Below are 17,327 nucleotides of genomic sequence, written 5' to 3'. Positions count from 1 at the left end.
ATTCCGCCGTTCTCACCCCAAAGCGAACTCAGGGCAGATCACAGAACATACATAGGCGGCAAACATTCAATGCTGTTTATACACTGACAACACAGACAATTGTACATAGAAAGAGGTACGTATAGGCTTTTCTCCATCTTCGGCATCTTGGAGGTTGTGCTCGGTTCCGGCCACAAGGGGTGCTGTCGCTCCATCTTCCCAGCTTAAGAGCTTTATTTGTAAACTTCCTCATTGATCGGATTGCCAGCATTTTTCTGGCATTTTCTTATGGTTGCCTTAAAATACCTCCCAGCTTTTAAGCAGTACCTATTTATCTACTCATATTTTGCTTTCGAACCGCTAGGTAGATGGAAGCTGGGCTAAAGGCCAGGAGCTTACCTTGACTTCGAACTGTTAACCTTTCAACTGACATGATTTATTGCAGCTGGTGGTTTAATCTGCTGTGCTAAAGTTGGTCCAAAGGGCTTTACCAGGGATAGAATCATAGAATCCTAGAGTTGGAAGAGACCCCGAAAGGCCATCCGGTCCAGCCCCCTTCTGCTATAAAGGAAGACACAATTAAAGCCCTCTTGACAGGCAGCCATTCTGCCTCATATAATCCTAGAGTTGGAAAGGGGCCCCATAGGCCATCCAGTCCAACCTCCTTTGATCATAAAGGAAGATAGATAGAATTATTATTATTATTACTATTACTATTATTACTATTAGACTCATAGTTAGAAGAGACCCCAAGGGTCATCCAGTCAACCCCATTAGATAAAGGAAGAAATAATAATAATAATAATAATAATAATAATAATAATTTGAAACACAACAAGATGAGTCCACAGCAAACAAGATTACTCTGCTGGCTGTTGTATTGGATCACACATCGGGCAATAATAATAATAATAATAATAATAATAATAATAATAATACAATCACAACAACAAGAATAATTCTATCTTCCTTTTTGGCAGAAGGGGGTTGGACTGGATGTCCCTTGGGATTCTTTCCAACTATGAGTCTAATAGTAGTAGTAGTAGTAGTAGTAGTAGTAATAATAATTAATAATAATAATTCTATTTTCTTTATGGCCAAAGGGGGTTGGACTGGATGGCCCTTGGGGTCTCTTCCATCTCTATGAGTCTAATAAATAAATAAATAAATCTTCCTTTATGGCCAGAGGGGATTGGACTGGATAGACCTTGGGGTACTTTCCAACTCTATGAGTCTAATAATAATAATAATAATAATAATAATAATAATAATAATAATTCTATCTTCCTTTATTGCTGAAGGGGCTGGACTGGATGGCCCTTGGAGTCTCTTCCAACTCTGAGACTACTACTACTACTAACAATAATAATTATGATTGTTATTATTATTACTATTAGTAGTAGTCGTCTCAGAGTTGGGAGGGACTCCAAGGGTCATCCAGTCCAACCCCTTCAGCCATAAAGGAAGATAGAATAATAATAATAATAATAATAATAATAATAATAATAATAATAGGCTCATAGAGTTGGAAAGGACCCCAAGGGCCATCCAGTCCAACCCCTTTGGCCATAAAGAAAATAGAATTATTATTATTATTATTATTACTACTACTACTACTATTAGACTCATAGTTGGAAGGGATCCCAAGGGACATCCAGTCCAACCCCATTCGGCTATAAAGAAAGATAGAATTATTATTATTATTATTATTATTGTTATTATTATTATTATTAGAATCATAGGGTTGGAAGGGACTCCAAGGGCCATCCAGTCCACCGCCATCTGCCATAAAGGTAGACACAATCAAAGTCCTTCCAACAGAAGACCATTCAGCCACTTCTTTAAAAATTCCCGAGAAGCATCATCATCATTATAAAAGATGATAGACTCCAACTAAAATTGGTAGGGACCCCAAAATGCCATCCAGTCCAACTATTTTCTGCCCTGATATTGTGGTCTAACATAATATTATCCCAAGTGAGGCCTAACCAAAGCAGAAGAGTGTAAAGCTATAACTTCTTTTACTTCGGACGTTATATTCCTATTGACACAGAGTAGAATCATATTGACCTTTTCTGCTGCTGCATCACACTCTTGGCTCATATTCCACTTGGAATATTTTGCATGGCCGGTTTCCAAGCCAGGTGTCACCCATCCTATATCAGTGCATTTTGTTTTTGTTGCCAAAGTGAGATACCATACATCTCTTCCCCGTTAAAGTATGCTTTGTTGCCCTTACTTGGGGTCCTCTCGGCTGAGCCTTGGCCTCCTTTTGTCCTCTTGCTTTCAGGTCTTTGACATCATCAAGAAGGAGAAGCGCCGGCAGAGGACGGGTTTGGAGCTCATTGCATCGGAGAACTTTGCCAGCCATGCCGTTTTGGAGGCCCTGGGCTCCTGCCTCAACAACAAATATTCGGAGGGCTATCCAGGGCAAAGGTGGGCAGAGGATCTGAGTGCACACACAGAGACCCAGGCCTCATTGTCTCGAATCTCAAATTTTGGGCATACTTCCATTTCCAATACCCTGAAATAAAAAAAAAACAAAACCCCAAAACCTATTTGCTGCCGAATGTAATGCACAGCGGTCAAAAGTCCCCTCATTGTCAAATACAAATGTTTGTAAAATCATGAAATACAGATGTTTGCAAAACCATGAAATATAGATGTTTGCAAAAAATATCATGAACTACAGATGTTTGCAAAAATCCTAAAATGCAAATCGTAGCCAAAATCATGAAATACAGATGTTTGCAAAAATCCTAAAATGCAAATCATATGTAAAATCCTGAAATGCAATTGTTTGCAAAACCATGAAATATAGATGTTTGCAAAAAATATTATGAAATACAGATGTTTGCAAAAATCCTAAAATGCAAATCGTATGTAAAATCATGAAATGCAATTGTTTGCAAAATCATGAAATACAGATGTGTTGCAAAAAATATCATAAAATATAGATGTTTACAAAAATGCAAATTGTATGTAAAATCATGAAATGCAATTGTTTGCAAAACTATAAAATATAGATGTTTGCAAAAATATCATGAAATACAGATGTTTGCAAAAATCTTAAAATGCAGATCGTATGCAAAATCATGAAATACAGATGTTTGCAAAATATATAATAGATGTTTGCAAAAATCCTAAAATGCAAATTGTATGCAAAATCATGAAATGCAAATGTTTGTAAAATCGTGAAATACAAATGTTTGCAAAATCATAAAATACAAATGTTTGCAAAAACAGAAGTGCTACAGCATCAAAGCTTCCAGCAATGGAAAGGAAAACCTTGGGGCGCATCTCTGTTGCGGAATGAATCCATGTTATCTGCCTTGGTTAAATGCTATGGAGGCTGTAGTCCTGCAAGGTTTTGGGCCTTCTCTGCCCAAGAATGCTGATGCTGCACTAAACAACACACCCCAAGATTGCATAGCACTGAGCCGTGCCCATTAAATGAGAGATGAGGTCCTGAAGCAGCTTCCCCTTTTGCTTGGGCTCAGCACTAAGATCACGATATTGAAAATCTAATGCACACCCTGATTTTGGAGAGGAAATGTAGCCAAAAAAGGTGAGATTAGACTCAAGTCAATCGGGTATATAACCCATGTCCTCCAATTCTGTGTGCTCAAGCATAACTAATGCCTTCTCCTTGGCAGATATTATGGTGGGACGGAGTTTGTGGACGAACTGGAGCGGCTGTGCCAAAAGCGAGCCCTTGAGGCCTATGGGCTGGACCCCCAGAAGTGGGGCGTCAATGTCCAGCCATATTCAGGTACCATCATAACCTTTAATTGGACATTGAGACATTGATACAAAACTGCCAGACCATTGTCCACCCATTGTGTCAAAAACATCTCCTCTTATTCTTTGCAGAATAGAATAAGAGAATCCAAGAGCAGGAAGGGGCTCCCAAAGGCCATCCAGTCCAACCCCCTTCACCTGAAAAATAAGACAATAATACAGTAAAATAAAGCCCTCCCAGCAGATGGCCATCCAAAGTCTCTTACTCCTTTCAAAATAGACTACAGAACTCTAGAGTTTGAAGGAACCCTGAAAGGCCATTCAACCCAACCTCCTCTAGCCAGGAAATCAAACAGTAATCAAAGCCCTCCCAACAGATGGCCATCCAGACGTCTCTTATTCTTTGCAAAATAAAATCATAGAACCCTAGATTTGGAAGCCCCCCCCCCAAGGCCATCTAGTCCTTTCCCCTTCTGTACGATAGGAAGGCATCACCAAAGCCCTCCCAACAGATGGCCATCCAGACAGCTCTTATTCTTTGCAAAATAAAATCATAGAACCCTAGATTTGGAAGGGACCCCCAAAGGCCATCTAGTCCTTTCGCTTTCTATACAATAAGAAGGCATCACCAAAGCCCTCCCAACAGATGGCCATCCAGACATCTCTTTGCAAAATAAAATCATAGAGCACTAGATTTGGAAGGGGCCCCCAAAGGCCATCTAGTCCTTTCCCCTTCTGTATGATAGGAAGACATCACCAAAGCCCTCCCAACAGATGGCCATCCAGACATCTCTTACTCTTTGCAAAATAAAATCATAGAACCATAGATTTGGAAGGGGCCCCCAAAGGCCATCTAGTCCTTTCGCCTTCTGTACGATAGAAAGACATCACCATCCAGATATCTCTTACTCTTTGCAAACTAGAATCAGAATCCTAGAGTTGGAAGGGACCCCCAAATGCCATCCAATCGTACTCCTTTAAGCCCTCCCAACAGATGGTCATCCAGTTTCAGCTTAAAGACCTCCAGAGAAGGAGACTCCAAGATGATGACGGCACTCTGTAACAAAATTTGAAAAAATGTTCTCTTCTTGGTTTGAAAGTGTTATTACCTGTTTCATTGTGCGGGCCTTACTTTGAAAGTAGATGTTCTACTCCAGAATTTTCGTATTGGTGGCTGCCACCAACGAGTTTTATGTAAATACTCAAAAATTTTAACCTATTTAATTATTTACTGTATTTCTATACCACCTTTCTCAGCCCGTGGGCAACTTAAGGCGGTTTACAGAGGCAAGATCCAATGCCCAATAACATAAAACATTTAAAAGCATTTAAACATATAACATATATTATATAATTATAGTAAAATCAATAAAAACATAAAAAAACATTTCCGTCTCCTAGTTAAAAACAAAACCTACTTATGCCCCAATTAATGTAATTTTATTGGTATCTATTTTTATTTTGAAATTTACCCATAGTTGCTGCATTTCCCACCCTCAGCTTATACTCGAGTTAATACATGTTCCCGGATTTTTTTGGTAGTAAAATTAGGTACCTTGGCTTATATTTGGGTCGAGTATATTTGGTATTCCATGGTTGATCTGTGGCTATCTAGCCATTGACTGTTTTGGTCTCTGAATCATTCCCAGCTCTCACCTTTTTACTTTCAGGGTCTCCGGCAAACTTTGCTGTTTACACGGCTCTGGTCGAGCCTCACGGGAGGATCATGGGCTTGGATCTGCCAGACGGGGGTCACCTGACCCACGGCTTCATGACCGATAAGAAGAAGATTTCGGCCACCTCCATCTTTTTCGAGTCCATGCCTTACAAGGTGAGACCTTGCATTGGATCAATGTAGTCCGGGCATGGGCAAACTTGGGCCCCTTCCTCCAGGTGTTTCGGTCTCCAACTTCCACCATTCCTAACAGCCTCAGGCCCTTTCCTTTTCCCCCTCCCCCTCAGGAAGGGGCCTGAGGCTGTTAGGAATGGTGGGAGTTGGAGTCCAAAACACCTGAAGGGCAAACTTTGCCCATGCTTGTAGCTGCATTGTTTGTGTCCCAAACCCATGCTTTGTTTGTGTCCCAAACCCAAGTTTGCCCATGCTTGATGCAGCCCATCTTTCTCTCTGAAAGCCCAGGGCTAACCATCTAAACTTTTGCAAAGAAAGCCAATATCACTATCACAACACTATCACAATTTTAACTATCACAACATTGCAAATCGTAAAAAATAATACAGATGTTTGCAAAATCATGAAATAGAAATGTTTGCAAAATAATAATAATAATAATAATAATAATACTTTATTTATACCCCGCCACCATCTCCTCAAGGGACTCGGAGCGGCTTACATGAGGTCAAGCCCAACAACACATCAATAAAAACAAGCAATACAAGCAAAATAAACAGTACAATTAATACAACTCACACATAAGACAAAACACACAATAATTTAAAACCTATGGCCGGGCCAGATGTGGTAGTTAAAAACTTTAAAAATAAATGCTGGACACGAACAGATGATGTATCTAGTAGGAGGGTTTTAAACCAAAAGTAGAGAGCAACCCAACGGGTAATTAAAGTGCTTCTCAGGATATTTTGCAGGGGATTGTTTCCTTTATTCAGGGAAGGCACACCGGAACAGCCATGTTTTCAGGCTCCTCCTAAAGACTGCCAAAGTGGGGGCTTGTCTGATATCCTTGGGGAGTGAGTTCCAGAGTCGGGGGGCCACCATAGAGAAGGCCCAATCGCGCCTGCAAAGGAGGTGGGAGCGAGAGCAGGGCCTCTCCAGGTGATCGAAGAGATCGCGTGGGTTTGTACACAGAAATGCGGGCACGCATTTTATGTGCAAACTCTTAAAAATACAAACGTTTGCAAATAATCCGCAAAGGCAATAGAGACGAGGGTGCATCAAAATCACCCTCGTCTCTATTGCAAATAATCCGCGAAGGCAATAGAGACGAGGGTGCATCAAAATCACCCTTGGCCATACAGGCTAGAAAACCCACATCAACCCAGTGATTCTGGCCATCAACGCCTTCAACAACACATTATTTCCTTGGGTTTCTTTCTCCCTCAGGTCAACCCCGAGACGGGATACATAGACTATGACCGTTTGGAGGAAAACGCCCGCTTGTTCCATCCGAAACTCATCATTGCAGGTAATGAAGCAAGAAAGAGACAAGTGGGAATCCTTTCCCCAAATCCTCACAGCTTGGAAGCATTGCTCTTTTGGTGGGGGACTACAATGCCCAGAATCCCACTTGCCAGCAATATTACCCAGGATAATACATAGGAGCTGGGAATGTTTGGCTTGGAGAAGAGAAGGTTGAGAGAAAAGGACATGAGAACTAGGTTTTAAATATGGGGAAGGATGCCAGGATTTGTTTTCTGTTTATCCAGAGACACAACGGAGCAATGGATTCAGATTGTGGGAAAAAGATATCCTAAACATTAGGAAGAACATCCTGAGCTGTGGAGTATTTATCTGGTGGAGTCTCCCTGGATGGCCATACGGATTCAGTTATCTCATATTGTTGGTTGGGTGGGTTTATTAACAAAAGAACCTCCTCAAACTACAAGAGAGGAGATTCCATCTGAACATGAGGAAGAACTTCCTGACGGTGAGAGCCGTTCAGCAGTGGAACTCTCTGCCCCGGAGTGTGGTGGAGGCTCCTTCTTTGGAAGCTTTTAAACAGAGGCTGGATGGCCATCTGCCAGGGGTGATTTGAATGCAATATTCCTGCTTCTTGGCAGAATGGGGTTGGACTGGATGGCCCATGAGGTCTCTTCCAACTCTTTGATTCTATGATTCATAAATGCACATAAAAGTAACTTATTAGCAGCAGCATGACCCAGCACCAGTAGCCCAAAGTAATAAAAAGAACAAAAACACACAAACCAATGTTATATCTCCCTCAGGAGGCTTTTCTTTGTAGTAAAATAATATGGTTGCACTATTTACAACAACACGGTTTCCATATCACAAATAAAGTTCTTTATACTTCCTTCTTTGCTTCCACGCTGGGCTTCTTTCTCATGCAGATAAACAGCTTCGCCCTCACTGAGCTTCCTCTCACACCGAACTTAACACAGGAGCTTTACACACAGCAGCCTTCACACTGGAGCTTCACATATGATGGACTTCAACCTGGGCTTCTCTCACACTGAGGCCTTCTCACACTGAGACCTTCTCGCACTGAGGTGCTCTCACACTGGGCTCTCTCAGATTGACGCCTCTCATACAATGAGGCCTCTCTCAGACTGAGGGTGAACTAACACTGAGACCTTCTAAGCTTACATTGAACTATAGCTTTTCATAGAATCATAGAATCAAAGAGTTGGAAGATACCTCCTGGGCCATCCAGTCCAACCCCCTGCCAAGAAGCATGAACATTGCTGAGTCATTGGATCCATTTGACCCTTTCAGTGCTTGACTCACATTTTTGTAATTAAAAATACATAGATAATTTTTAATATTTCTGACACATATGATCGGTTTCTCCTTTCTTAATGGTCAGCTGCTACTTGTAAAACCCATTTTAAGCAGATGCTAGATGGCGATCTGTCAGGGGGGCTTTTTAGTGCATGCCAGAAGCAGGTTGGATTGGATTGGGTGACCCTTCGAACTATTATCTTCTTTGGGTGACCCTTCGAACTTTGTATTGTCGAAGGCTTTCATGGCCAGAATCACTGGGTTGTTGTAGATTTTTTCGGGCTATATGGCCATGTTCTAGAGGCATTCTCTCCTGACGTTTCGCCTGCATCTATGGCAAGCATCCTCAGAGGTAGTGAGGTCTGTTGGAACTAGGAAAAATGGTTTATATATCTCTGGAATGACCAGGGTGGGACAAAGGACTCTTGTCTGCTGGAGCTAGGTGTGAATGTTTCAACCGACAAACTTGATTAGCATATAATGGCCTGACAGTGCCTAGAGCAAACTTTTGTTGAGAGGTGATTAGATGTCCTTGTTTGTTTCCTCTCTGTTGTTTTGCTGTTGCAATTTTAGAGTTTTTTAAATACTGGTAGCCAGATTTTGTTCATTTTCATGGTCTCCTCCTTTTTGTTGAAATTGTCCACATGCTTGTGGATTTCAATGGCTTCTCTGTGTAGTCTGACATGGTGGTTGTGAGAGTGGTCCAGCATTTCTGTGTTCTCAAATAAAATACTGTGTCCAGGTTGGTTCATCAGGTGCTCTGCTATGGCTGATCTCTCTTTCTCTTCGAACTTTTATCTTCTATGACTGATTTCTCCATCCTCTGGGGTCCGCTGGTATATGCAGAACCTGTGGCGGAATGAAAATCATGCATAGTTCACATCTTTACCAATCCAGAAAAGATATTCCATGTGGATGATCATTAAATAATATCAGTGTTTACTCTTTGTTATGCAGAGCAACATTTATTATTACTATTTACAGTATTTGTATACTGCTCTTCTCAGCCTTCCGGCGACTCGAGGCGGTTTACAAGGCAAAATTCAATACCACCAAAAACACAGTTTACAATATAAAAACTTTAACATCAATAAAATCATAACAACTGTAATAAAACATAATTCAATATATCCAGTCATGTGAACAGTTGCATTGACTCACACAATGTTCCTTGAGAGAGACTCAAATATTCCTTGCATGTCCATGTGAAGGATCTTCTTCCGGCAGCTCAGAAGCAGAAAATATACTAACTTGTCTTGGCAAACTCCGGCACAGAAAACCTAAACATTGTAACAGTTGCCAAAACTCCCAGGCTCGGCTAGGCTCTTGGGCATGGCTCAACCAATCAGCTTCGTGCTTTGCATTTTTCAGTTAACACACTCAACAAACGATTTTAACATGCGCCAACAGAACCTGTTTTTAAGCAGAGGCTGGATGGCCATCTGTCAGGAGGGCTTTAAGTGCATGGTAGAATGGGATTCAGGTGGATGGCCTTTGGGTGCCACTTCCAACTCCTATTGTCTATGACTGATTTCTCCTTCCTTAGGGGTCAGCTGCTACTCGCGGAACCTGGACTATGCCCGCATGCGGAAGATTGCAGATGAGAACAGCGCCTACTTAATGGCCGACATGGCCCACATCAGCGGCCTGGTGGCGGCCGGCGTGGTGCCCTCACCCTTTGACCACTGCGACGTTGTCTCCACCACGACCCACAAGACCTTGCGTGGATGCCGGGCCGGGATGATCTTCTACCGGAAAGGTGAGGTGGTTGTGAAGATGCCAAAGGAGGAATATCAGTGAGACCAAAGACATCAGGAGAGGCAACCTGATGCTTGGGAAGACCAAACATTGAGTAATTTATATTATTCGTTTTTGTTTATTCGTTCTTTCGCTTCCGACTCTTCGTGACCTCATGGACCAGCTCACGCCAGAGCTCCCTGTTTATATTATTTTTGTTCCTGGGTTATAAATGTCATTTCCTAATTGGGACAAGTTTATTAAACTGCAAAAACTTTGTTTATGCTGGACTTCCTCCATCACATTTCTATGGGGCAGATCAGGCATAAATAGCACTATATCTAGACCCCTATCCAATACATATCTCTTTGCCTTTCAGGAGCCCGTAGCGTAGACCCGAAAACGGGAAAGGAAATCCTATACAATTTGGAAAGCCTCATCAATCAAGCTGTGTTTCCGGGTTTACAAGGAGGGCCCCATAACCACGCCATTGCAGGTAAGTAGGTGCTGGCATTATATATATATACATATATGCATTTCAGTGTTGGTCTGGAATAAGCATGGTTCGAATCCTAACTCAGTCATGGGAGCTGTAGTTTCACAAGGCCTTGAACCTTCTCTGCCAAAAATCACAGATGCCTCACCAAACTACATATCCCAGAATTCCATAGCATTGAGTCCTGGCCATTAAATTAAGAGATCCCAGCTGCGACCATACCTCGTGAAGTCTGATCTGGCCACGGTGGTCCATGCCTTAGTTACCTCTATTTTGGATTATTGCAGTGCACTCTATGTGGGGCTGCCCTTGAAGACAGCCCAGAAAGTTTAATTGGTCCAATGATCGGCAGTCAGACTGCTAATTGGAGCGAATTACAGGGAGCGGTCTACCCCCTGTTTAAGGAGTTCTGTTAGCAGCTGTTCATTTTCCAGTCCCAGCTGATCCCTAATCCATCTAAAACACAGACATGTGCTTTTCACCTTAAGAACAGACAAGCATCCCAAGCTCTGAGGATTACCTGGGAAGGAATCCCACTGGAGCTTTGCAGCACACCCAAATACCTGGGAGTCACTCTGGACCGTGCTCTTACCTACAAGAAGCACTGCCTGAACATCAAGCAAAAAGTGGGTGCTAGAAACAATATCATACGAAAGCTGACAGGCACAGCCTGGGGATCACAACCAGACACAGTGAAGACATCTGCCCTTGCGCTATGCTACTCTGCTGCTGAGTATGCATGCCCAATGCGGAACACATCGCACCACACTAAAACAGTGGATGTGGCTCTTAATGAGACATGCCGCATTATCACGGGGTGTCTGCGCCCTACACCACTGAAGAAATTACACTGCTTAGCCGGTATTGCACCACCTGACATCCGCCGGGAAGTAGCAGCCAATAGTGAAAGGACCATGGCAGTGACATCTCCAGCTCACCCCTTGTTTGGGCATCAGCCAGCACATCAACAACTTAAATCTAGAAATAGTTTTCTAAGATCTACAGAGACACTCGCTGGAACACCTCAGCAAGCGAGAATCCAAAAGTGGCAGGCTCAAACCCAGCACCTCAATCAATGGCTGATACCCAATGAGAGACTTCTCCCCCTCGGGCACACAGAAAACTGGGCGACTTGGAAGGCGCTGAACAGACTGCACTCTGGCACCACGAGATGCAGAGCCAGCCTTCAGAAATGGGGCCACAAAGTGGAATCCACGACATGCGATTGCGGAGAAGAGCAAACCCCTGACCACCTGCTGCAATGCAACCTGAGCCCAGCCACATGCACAATGGAGGACCTTCTTGCGGCAACACCAGAAGCACTCCAAGTAGCCAGATACTGGTCAAAGGACATTTAATCAACTACCAAGCTTGCAAACTCTGTGTCCTTTCTATGTTTGTTTGTTTGTTCTGTCAAAAATGTAATACAACTGTTTGGTTACCTGACATGATAAATAAATAAATTTTCCAGTCCCAATTCAAGGTCCAGGTTATCACCTACAAAGCCCTGAACGGTTTGGGACCTGCCTACCTTTGTGATTTTCCCCTATGAACCTGTGCAATCCCTTCAATCTTCGGGAGAGGCCCATCTCTCACTCCCGCCTCCATCACAAGCACATCTTGTGGGGACGAGGGAGAGGGCCTTCTCCGTGATGGCCCCTCGGTCTGAAACTTGCTCCTTAGGGAGATTGGGCAAGAACCCACCCTGGCAACCTTTAGGAAAAGCTTAAACACTTGGCTTTTCCGGTGTGCTTTTGAGGAATGAACAACTAATTCCCATACCATGTCTCGTGCCAGTATTAATTTGTCTTTTTGATGCACTTATGTCATCCCTCAGTGAAGATTAACCTCATTGTTTATCGCATCCGAGTCTTGCACTAGACACAGCATTCTATTTATCTATCTCCCCCAGGGGTTTTACAATTTTACCCTTCGTATTATTTTTATTGCATTACTTTGTTATTGTTAACCATTTTATTTGATGTTATTGTCTGTTTGTATGTATTTTATTTTGCCTTATTGTGATTACTTGGGCTTGGCCTCATGTTAGCCACCCCGAGTCCCTTCGGGGAGATGGTGGCAGGATAAAAACATTATTATTATTATTATTATTATTATTATTATTATCATTATCATTATCATTATCATTATCCCATAGCGTTGAGCCATTAGATTAGGGAAGAGATCCCTCAAAGAGGAACTTCTCCTCTGGCTTTGGCTCAGCACTAAGATGCAAATCTGATGTTCACCCTAATGTTGACATGGCCATTTAGCCCAAAAAGGGGAGCAATAGATTTGAGTAAATATTTTAATTGTCAAGATTCCTCTTAAGATATCTCTAATATCCAGTACCATAGGTCTGAGTCTGCAATTTGCATGCAAAATCCTCCAACCGAGGCACAGAAACTACTCACGCTTTTCTCTCTGTTTCTTTGGCCAGGGATCGCCGTTGCTCTGAAGCAAGCTATGACTCCTGAGTTCAAAGCCTACCAGCAGCAGGTGGTGGCCAACTGCAAGGCTCTGTCGAAGGCCCTCATCGGCTTGGGGTACCACATTGTCACGGGTAAGGAGACTGATTTTGAGCTCTACATCCTTAACATGGGGTGGGAATCACATCGCCCTCCAAATACTGTTGCACTGCAACACCCAGCAGCCCCCGTCCCCAATTCTGGATGCTGTGAGTGAATCTTCGGGGTTGTCTTTCCAGGGGGATCCGACAACCACTTGATCCTGGTGGATTTACGTAGCCGAGGGACCGACGGAGGCCGGGCGGAACGGGTCCTGGAGCTCTGCTCTATTGCCTGCAACAAGAACACCTGCCCAGGTAGGCCGCGCAGGGTTCAGGTGGGAACATGGCAGGTCATTGTCCAGCAGCTCCAAAGCTGAGAGCTGATACTGTGTGTGAATGTATGTGTGTTATGTACATTGTGTATGTATATACATATATATGTACACACATACATACATGTGCATATATACTATATACACACACACTGTGTATACATATGTGTGTGCATATAAATATATGCACTATGTATATGCATATGTGTGTGTGTATATATATACTCTATGTATATACATATATATGGACTGTGTAGGAGTATACATATATATAGTCACACAGGATAGATATACTGTGTATGTATATACATATGGTATATACACATTTATACATATATTACTTGATATATGAACACAATATATATACATATGAATGTACACATATACATTGTGTGTATATACATGTGTGTATACACATATATATACACACACACATACTATATACACACTATGTATATACATGTGTATATGTGTATAATACACAATGTGATTGTGTGTGTGTATATATATATATATATATATATACACACAGTGTGTGTAAATATATATATATATACACACACATACATATATATTTGTGGTGTGCATGTATATTCTCTCTCTCTCTCTCTCTCTCACACACACACACACACACACACACACACATATATATATATAGTGTATGTGTGTATATAATGCGATCCTGAATGCCAAAAGGGTAGAATGCGAAACAATACTTGTATTTAAATACACCATAACGAGTTTGCCATTGCCTTCCTCAGAGGCTGAGAGAAAGTGACTTGCCCAAGGTCACCCAGTGGGTTTTCATGGCTGAGCCGAGACTCAAACCCAGGTCTCCAGGGTCATAATCCAAACCAAAACATTATGCCACACTTGCTCTCTCGGGTGCATCTACACTGTAGGAACAACACAATTTGACACAGCCCAGCCCAGCCAATCCTAGGCATTGTCGTTTGGTGAAGTTTGGAAGAGAAGGCCAACAGTGTTTTAAAACTACAGCTCCCAGGATCACACAGCATTGAGCCAAGGCAGTGAAAGTGATTATAAAGTGTGTGTGTGTGTGTGTATATATATATATATCTGGGTTAATTTTACTGTGTGAGAAAGAATGGCATCAAAGGTGTCGAACTCCCATCTACTGGGTGGGAAAAGATCCCTGTATCCCTTTTTGTGCATTTCTCTCCCCACCTGGCCTGCTTCCCATTTTATCTCATTTACTGTGTGATTTTTCTCCCTTCTTTCCTGACCTTTGCAGGGGACAAAAGCGCTTTGCGTCCCAGCGGCTTGCGATTGGGGACGCCAGCCCTGACCTCCAGGGGATTCGTAGAGGCAGACTTCCAAAAAGTGGCCCACTTCATTCACAAAGGTAAAGGGACCGCTGGCAGGATTCAGTCCCCAACTTCCTTTCCCCCTTTCCTTCCTTTCGATGCACATAGAGCGCTATCCGGCCTTGTTCTCACTCCAGATTGTCCATAGACTTATACTGCAAGATTGAAGTGTTCTCTCGGTTAAAAATTAGTGGTTTTTTTTTCATTTTCAGGTTTTTCCAATTATTATTATTATTATCGCCTCTCTCATGTCACTTATTATTATTCCAGAGCATTGCACAACTCCATGCCAGAATGTCTGGAAAAGTTAATTATTGTTGTTGTTGTTATTATTAGTATTATTATTTGAAACACAACAACATGAATCCACAGCAAAAAAGACCACTCTGCTGGCTGTTGTATTGGATCACACGTCGGACACCTAGGACTGTGTGATGTATTATTATTATTATTATTATTATTATTATTATTATTATTATTTGAAACACAAGTTGAGTCCACAGCAGACAAGATCACTCTGCTGGCTGTTGTATTGGATTATTATTATTATTACTATTGTTGTTGTTATTATTATTATTATTATTATTATTATTTGAAACACAACAAGATGAGTCCACAGAAGACACTCTGCTGGCTGTTGTATTGAATCACACATCAGACACTTCCCAAGTGTCTAGGACTGTGTGATGTATTGGTGAATAATGTGTGCATATCCCAGTAAGCTGGCCTTCTGCAGTTGGCAGATGGTAATTTTGTCAGCGCCGATTGTGTTTAAATGCAGGCCAAGGTCTTTAAGCACTGTACCCAGTGTGCCGATCACCACTGGGACCCCCTTGACTGGCTTGTGCCAGAGTCTTTGCAGTTCGATCTTTAAATCCTCATATCATGTCAGCTTTTCCAGTTGTTCTTCTGCAATCCTGCTGTCACCTGGGATTGCAACATCGACGATCCATACTTTGTTTTTTAATACGATTGTGAGGTCAGAAGTATTATTATTACTACTACTATTATTTGAAACACAAGAAGATGAGTGTACAGCAAACAAGACCACTATGCTGGCTTTTGTATTTGATTACACCTTGGATACTTCCCAAGTGTCTAGGATTGTGTGATGTATTGGCGAATAATGTGTACAGATCTGAGTAGGGTGGCCTTTTGCACCTGACGGATGGTCATTTTATCAGTGTCTATTGTTTTTAAGTGCAGGCCAAGGTCTGTAGGCTGGCACCCAGTGTGCTGATAGCCACTGGGACCACTTTGACTAGCTTCTACCAGAATCTTTACAGTTCAATCTTTAAATCCTCATATCGTGTCAGCTTTTCCAGTTGCTTCTTGTCAATCCTGCTGTCGCCTGGGATTGCAACATCAACGATCCATACTTGTGTTTTTTTCCACGATTATGAGGTTAGGAATCTTGTGCTCCAAAACTCTTGTCAGTCTGAATTTGGAAGTCTCAGAGTAGTTTGATGGGTTCATTTTCCATAACTTTTTCAGGTTTGTGATCCCACTTATTATTATTATTATTATTATTATTATTATTATCTTCATTATTATCATCATCATCATCCCCCCTTTCCTCTCCAAAACAAGACTCCCAAAGCCAGAAAATGTGATCAGGCGTGGAGTCCCACCTCCTATTTATTATTATTATTATTATTATTATTATTATTATTATTATTGTCATCATCATCATAACCCCCCCTTTCCTCTCCAAAACAAGACTTCCGAAGCCAGAAAATGTGATCAGGCGTGGAGTCCCATATCCTATTATTATTATTATTGTCATCATCATCATCATAATCCCTCCTTTCCTCTCCGAAACAAGACTCTCAAAGCCAGAAAATGTGATCAGGCTTGTGATCCCACCTATCATCATCATCATCCCCCCTTTCCTCTCTGAAACAAGACTCTCAAAGCCAGACAATGTGAATGGCTGACTGTAATAACCATCATCCACTTCTCAATGCAACTGCAGAGGTTGGCCATAGGATCACAGTGAACTTAAAAGAAGTGTTCTCTCAGTTTAAAAATAGTGTTTCTTCTTTACAGGTTTTCTACTTTTCTACCACCAACAATAATAATAAGCCTTGATATTGTCATCATCTATCTCATGCCACTGATAATAATAATAATAATTCCTATCACTATTATTATTAAATGTATTGTTATTATCATCCCCTTTTCCTCTCTCAGACAAGACTTAAAGCCAGAAAACATGGCTGACTGTATTAACTATCATCCACTTCTGTGTTTCCTTTTTTAATTGGTATGAAAAAGGTGTGCTCCCCTCTGATACGTATACGATAGTAAGGGATGAAACCCTTGCAGGGTGATAAAGGTAGGGTATAAATGAAGCAAATAAATAAATAAGGGATGATGGGAGTTGCAGTCTAAGCCTATCTGGAAGGACCTCCTATAATTCATTCTTTAAGAATTTGGAAACATTGATCTTAGTCCAGATAAAAAGGGTCCAGAAGCACTTCTTAAGGTCTTTTGACTTCAGGTGCACCTCTGTGAAAGTGAATGGGACTCTGGTGTCAATATTGAGATAACAAAACAACAGTTCCTCAATCGGGGAAGGACTCATTCATCTTCTCTTTTTAATAATAAATAACTAGCTTTTCCCCCTTCTGCTCCATCCAGAGTAGTGGGCTCTTTCAGGATATATAGCAGGATATGCCCCCAGTGGTGCAGCGGTTTAAACTGCTGACCTGCTGAATTTGCCGACCAAAAGGTTAGCGGTTCAAATCCAGGGAGTGGGGTGAGCTCC

General features: G+C 41.9%; 2 protein-coding genes across 2 annotated transcripts in view; one reads left to right on the top strand and one right to left on the bottom strand.

Annotated features, from left to right (window-relative positions):
- LOC132781562 (serine hydroxymethyltransferase, cytosolic) overlaps positions 1–17,327 on the top strand; it is a 28,026-nt gene that overhangs the window by 9,291 nt on the left and 1,408 nt on the right. Inside the window, exons 3-11 of the mRNA XM_067473316.1 lie at positions 2,270–2,415; positions 3,636–3,751; positions 5,391–5,551; positions 6,800–6,881; positions 9,702–9,914; positions 10,272–10,388; positions 12,829–12,951; positions 13,096–13,212; positions 14,485–14,595. Coding sequence (XP_067329417.1) covers positions 2,270–2,415; positions 3,636–3,751; positions 5,391–5,551; positions 6,800–6,881; positions 9,702–9,914; positions 10,272–10,388; positions 12,829–12,951; positions 13,096–13,212; positions 14,485–14,595 — 1,186 coding nt within the window. The remainder of the gene's footprint in view (positions 1–2,269; positions 2,416–3,635; positions 3,752–5,390; positions 5,552–6,799; positions 6,882–9,701; positions 9,915–10,271; positions 10,389–12,828; positions 12,952–13,095; positions 13,213–14,484; positions 14,596–17,327) is intronic.
- LOC137097902 (guanine nucleotide exchange protein SMCR8-like) overlaps positions 8,639–17,327 on the bottom strand; it is a 42,592-nt gene continuing 33,903 nt past the window's right edge. The window contains exon 2 of the mRNA XM_067473314.1: positions 8,639–9,004. Coding sequence (XP_067329415.1) covers positions 8,950–9,004 — 55 coding nt within the window. The 3' untranslated portion in view covers positions 8,639–8,949. The remainder of the gene's footprint in view (positions 9,005–17,327) is intronic.

Source organism: Anolis sagrei, chromosome X, assembly GCF_037176765.1.
Source record: "Anolis sagrei isolate rAnoSag1 chromosome X, rAnoSag1.mat, whole genome shotgun sequence".
Classification (NCBI taxonomy): domain Eukaryota; kingdom Metazoa; phylum Chordata; class Lepidosauria; order Squamata; family Dactyloidae; genus Anolis; species Anolis sagrei.
Note: the sequence above shows the minus strand (reverse complement) of the source record. Positions and strands in the feature narration are given on the sequence as shown.